General features: G+C 57.4%; 1 protein-coding gene across 1 annotated transcript in view; it reads right to left on the bottom strand.

Moving 5' to 3' along the window:
* Positions 1-5360, bottom strand: part of PDZD7 (PDZ domain containing 7) — a 20588-nt gene extending 15228 nt beyond the window's left edge. The window contains 5 exon segments of the mRNA XM_006756541.2: positions 576-723; positions 1006-1182; positions 1667-1841; positions 2132-2272; positions 4991-5360. Of these exon segments, the coding sequence (XP_006756604.1) occupies positions 576-723; positions 1006-1182; positions 1667-1841; positions 2132-2272; positions 4991-5213 (864 nt within the window). The 5' untranslated portion in view covers positions 5214-5360.
* Between the last annotated feature and the right edge of the window lie 165 nt (positions 5361-5525).

The following is a 5525-nucleotide window of genomic DNA, read 5'->3' as shown; positions in this document are numbered from 1 at the left end:
ATGGTGAAATCGGTGAAAGGCTTGGAGAAGGGAGAAGGGTGGAGCAGGGGCCAGGACGAGGCACTCGGCAGAGTGAGGCATCACCTCCTCCAGGAGCCAGAGTGAGAAGGACCTGATCCTCAGGCAAGTGTGAGACCCACATGAATAATGGATCCAGCCACGTCCCCTGAAACCCAACCTCTGTACAGCCCAGCCCTTCCTGCCCTGAACCCTGAGGAAGCCCACCACCTAGTCCTACCCAAAGCCACAGCCACCGCCCACCTTTCTGAGCGGGACATTTCTTTCCTTTTACTCCTGGGCCTCCCCCACTCATACAAAGGGGCACTGCCCAAGACACCTGGGGAGCAGGAACAGACCCTGCTCCTGACCATCTGGGGAATTGCCTGGGGCTCCTCAGTTACTTTGCCTTTCTGAGCCTTAGTTTCTTCTGCAAAATGAGGACAATTCCCGCCCTACCTCTCATGCGGCTGTGAAAAAGTCCAGTTGCAGAGCAATGGGCATAATTAAGAACGAGAGTGCTCTAGGAAGTCTTCCCTACTGTCTGGCCTCTCCCTGACTCTCACAGCTCTGCCCACCTTGATGGTCAACATGATGTGCGTTTGGCCCTTCAGCACCTCCACGGCCTGGCTGTGGCTGATGTCATCGAACCTAACACCGTTGGCCGCCAGGACCTGGTCTCCAACCTTGATACCGTTCTCCTCGGCCAGCCCACCATGATCCACTCTAGGGTCAGACAGGCAGCAGTCTGGTAAGCCCCCAGGCCTGCCCTCCCTCACCCCAGTCCAGACCCTCTTCACTTGGATACAGGGATGCCCCAGTCACACTCCTTGACCCTCCTCCTGGTGACCCGGCCCCTCTCTGCTGATCCCACCCCTGACCTAAGCCCTCATTTGAACTTGTAGTTGGCCAGGCCTCCCTTGCTAACCCATCCCCAGGTCCCAACCCAAGTCAAACCCCAAGCCCCATTCCCTACCCTACCCATGTCATTCCCTGCCCACTCCTCACTTGGACACGTAGATGCCCAGGCCAAACTCCTTGCCCCCTCGGATGTTGAAGCCCAGGCAGAAGTCATCGGAGGTCGTGTAGAGGTGGACGATGCGCCGCACCCCGTCCTCTGAGCTGCTCTCTGACCGTGTGGAGCTGCACTTCTCCACCACCAGCCGCCGGTTCACCACGTCCACCCTGGGGCAGCAGCAAGGAGCCCTCAGCCTGGGCCCCCATCTGCCACCATCCACCCCCCCCACCTCCCAGCAGCCCCCATAACTGCAGGGGAAAAGTGTGGCTGCCTTTGGGGGACTTTCCAGGTCTAAGATCTTCAGTGGGACAAGGATCAATCAAATCTGAGAAATCATCCTAATTTTCTCGAACCCTCATAGGCCCACGAGGAAGAGGAGCTGTTATTATCTTAAACTCAGCAGCAGCAGCAGCCAGGGGGCAGGGCCGCTGGGGTCTGGGATAGCAGAGCTGTGGGGAGAAGTGGAGAAGCGGGAGAGACAGGGCCTTTTCTCATTTCAGGGTCAGGCCTTAGGGTTTCTGTGACCCAGCCCCGCGGGGTGGGAGAAGCAGGAGCCACATCAGCCAGGCCTGTGCAGAGCCCTGTGCCCTCAGCCTCTCCTGCCCTGGCTTTGGGTAGGGGTGCAGGGGCAGGCAGGGCAGGCCTTCTCACCACGTGGTCTTCTCCTTGGAGAATTTGATGCCGGGCACACGGCCCATGCGCCTCACCATCATGTGCAGGCGGCTACTGCCCGTCAGGACCTTCACGGCGCTGCCCATGGTGGTGCTCTCCAGGCTCAGCCCGTTCACCTCCGTGATCTTGTCCCCCACACACAGGCCAGCCCGCTCTGCACCGGGGAGAGGGGCGGCTGGTGTGGGCCATTTGGGAGAAGGCTGAGCCCCCATCAGACCAGGCTCCCTGGGGTGAAACTTCTTCCCTGAGATGTGGGATCCCTAGGTGGGGTCTGCGTGTCCCCTGTTAGACTAAGGACCTGTCCAGTAGCCCACTCCACCCTGAGAGGGGCTCCATCTCCCCATTAGATCAGGCCCTCCAAAGCCCAGGATTCTTCCTTCCACCCCTGACAATAAGGTGGGGTCACATACATCCCCAGGACCTCACCCCCGGGACCCTGCTCACCTGCACTGCTCCCCTCCTCCACCTTGCTGACGAAGATGCCCAGGCCGTGCTCAGAGCCGCCGCGCACGCTGAAACCCAGCCTCCCTGCTGGGCTCTTCTCCACCCGGACCGCGTGGATGATGTCGCTCTCATCACTGTTGGCTGTGGGGATGGGGACACAGGCATGACTCCCATGCCCATCCTGAGCACAGTGGACCCCTGGGCTCTCCAACTTGGGGCCTGCAAAAGCTGGGTTGCTGGTCACAGGCATCCAGGGACCTACATGAGGGGGGCAGCTAATTTCTGAGTTTCCTCTGGGTGACTTTGAGACTGTGGGCTAGGGAGGGGATGGGAGTAGACAGGACAGGACTCCATGTGGGAAGACACTGTTCTCATAATATAGGTGTGTGTGTGTGTGTGTGTGTGTGTGTGTGTGTGTGTAGCTGATGCTTAGTAAGCTTCCCATGCCCACAGGCCTGGGATAGGCCAAATGCCTAAAAATATTAGTATTCTGAGGTTCAGAGAGATAGAAAAGAGGTTTAAGAATCCATTCTATGGAGCACAGATGAGGGAGTCTGGGCCCTTGCAGTGGAAATGAGCATGTCAGCTCCATCTTTAAACAGTTGAAGAACTATCCTGTGCAAGGTATTAGATGTTTTTGACTGTGCAACCCAGAGGACAGAACAAAACCCACATAATGGAATTATATGGAGGTCCATTGAGCAAGGGAAAACTTTCAAATACTTCCAGCTGTCAGCATGGAATGAGTTTTCCAGGAGGGAGAGCGAGTTCCTCATTTTCGGAGGCATACATGCTGACACTTGGTAAATCCCCGTCTAGGATGCTGTGGAAGGATCCCTGAGGTGCCTTCTGTCTCTTACACTCTGTGATTCTGGAAGTAAGGGCTCTAAGAGCTACCTGACTCTCTGAAGAGAGAAACCCAAAACAGCACCATGTGCAGCATGTGCCCAGAGCCCAGAGTGGGCCTCTCCATCAGTGCTGGGGAAGTCAGAGGAGGAGGGTCCGAGGGGCTGGAGCTGTCAGGGAAGAATTCTTGGAGGACTCAGATGGGTGGAATTAAGGGAAGACATTGATGAGGGATGGAGTGAGCAAAGGCTCAGAGGTGCGTCCTTGAGAAGGCCTTTTTGTTGGAGAAAAGTGAGAAGACTGGAGCGGTGAGAAGGTGAGATTTCTTCTTGGGGCTTACTCCAGAACTTTAAACCTCTCTCTCTCTCCCCTCCTGCCCTCTCTCTCTCTCTCTCTCTCTCTCTCTCTCTCTCACACACACATACACACACACACACACACACACACACACACACACACACAGTTTCATCATTTCATCTAAGAGAAACCAGAGCAGCTCAGGGAGAAATCCCCAAGGGCAGTCTGTGGGCAGGGATGGTGCAGTACAGAGACGTGGAGATCCCGGGACTTCCAGGGCAGTGTCCCCTGTCCCCATGTCTTGCAGCTCCCCTGGGGACTTGTGCTCCATGACCAGAATGACAGTGGTGGCCCTCAGCAGTGCCCTGCTGCTCACTCTGGGGTGAGGCTGAGGGTGTGGATGATGGGTGTGCTGGACCACTGGTGGAGGAAAGCCTGATTCCTGAGTTACGTGCTCCACCCCTGCCCCAGAGGCCCGGGTAGAGGGACAGGGATGCCCAGACGGGTCAGGGGGAGGATCAGGGTCTGAAATTTTCAGTCTGGGATTCAGCCAGTGTGTGTTGCTGGCTGAGGGACAGGAGGGGAGCCGGAGATAGTTGTCTGGTCCTCTCTGCAGAAAGCCCAGGCCCAGAGAGCCCCACTGCCCTGCTGTCATTCAAGGTCCTGCTTTGCTCATCTGCTCTTTGTTGCCTCACACCTGTCCCCGCAGCCAGGCTGTCTCTTCAGTGCCTGCCCCCTCATGCTTCGTGCTTTCTACGTCCATCCTTTGTCTGTGAGACCCCCACCCCCTCACCAGCTGTTCCCGTTGCCGTCTCTAAGCCCCGCTACACTGTAAATTTCTGAAAGCGAAGACTGAGCCTTCTTTCTCTCTAGGTTCCCTGCAGAACCTAACCAGGGCTGGTCCAGAACTGGTGTGCAATGAGGTGGCATTAAGCACCTACATAAGCTTACGTCTCCCCTCCTTCAGGGCCCAGCCCTGGGGCTCCCTCCCTTACCCCCACCTTCCTTTTCTCCCCACTCTCCTAGACATTCGCTACTCTATCTTCACTTCCTTCCTTTTGCATGTGGAGCCTTTCATTCCGTCTGCCCAGCTGGGCCCTGTTCCTCCCAGCTCAACACAGAACTGGATACGCAAGAGGCTGGTGGATGGAGGCTGTCCTCCGTCCTGCACGTGCCCCCAAGGCACACGCAAATGGTTGGGACAAAGGTAGCATCTATGAAAAAATAGAAACAAAACCAAAAGCAGCTGATGAGCAAAGCGGGGCCGTGAATGACAGCAGGGAAGTGAGGGCTCCCTGGGCCTGGGCTTCCTATAGTCAGGACTAGGTATCTCCAGCTCCTCTCTGTCCCTCGGCCAGTGAGCTGGCTGAATCCTAGACTGGACTCTTCAGACTCTGCCCAGCTCATTTGGGGCTAGCATACCACACACACACACACACACACACACACACACACATTCCCACACTTTCCCCGTGGCTATGCCCTATTTCCCACCTCTGCCCTCTCTGCAATCCTGGAGTCCTAAAGGACTGGCCTAAAAGAGCAAAGAAAGTAGGTGAGGAAGAGTGTATGGGTTCCCAGAAGCACTCCCCTCCATCCTTGGGGCTCCCATCTCTTGAGTTCCCCCACCCATATTGGCTCTGCCTCCTTCTACTTAGCGCCATATGTCCTCTCCCCCCACTCTCTGCTCCGGCCTCTGCTGGGCCCCACCCCCACCTTCGATGGGGGAGTTGATGAGGATGACACGGCCCATGGGAGATGAGGCTCGGATTCCGCGGGAGGGCCCATTCAGCAGCCGCTGTTGCTTCCTCAGCAGGTATCGCGTTGCGGAGCCTGTGTCGCTGCCCAGGTGGCCTCGGGAGGAGAGGGAGCTCAGAGAGCCAGAGCTTAGGTCTCCAAGGCCCAGTGGGTCGAAACCCACCGAGAAACCGTGCGCCATGGCGGCTAGATTACAGGTCCAGAAGGAACCTGCTAGCCCTCGGGAGGAGGGCTCTGCGTGCTCCGGGCTCCATGAGCCTTCTGGGCAGGACTGGGTTCCCAGTGAACCGGGCCCTCACCTCCGCTGCCTCTCTGGAGTGTGCACTAGGCCTGCGCAGGGAGAGGGAGGGATTGGAGGAGGGGTGTGAGTGCTGCCCCCCAGAATTTCCACCCCTCCCCCTGGTTTGAGCATCCTGCCCTCCCATGCCTTAGGCCAGAGAACTGCCCAGTCCAGGCATCACCATGGACTTTTGGAGCTATTCACACCAGGCGG

Source organism: Myotis davidii, unplaced genomic scaffold (assembly GCF_000327345.1).
Source record: "Myotis davidii unplaced genomic scaffold, ASM32734v1 scaffold332, whole genome shotgun sequence".
Lineage (NCBI taxonomy): Eukaryota > Metazoa > Chordata > Mammalia > Chiroptera > Vespertilionidae > Myotis > Myotis davidii.
The sequence above is the reverse complement of the archived record's forward strand: the minus strand, read 5'-3'. Positions and strand labels throughout refer to the sequence as shown.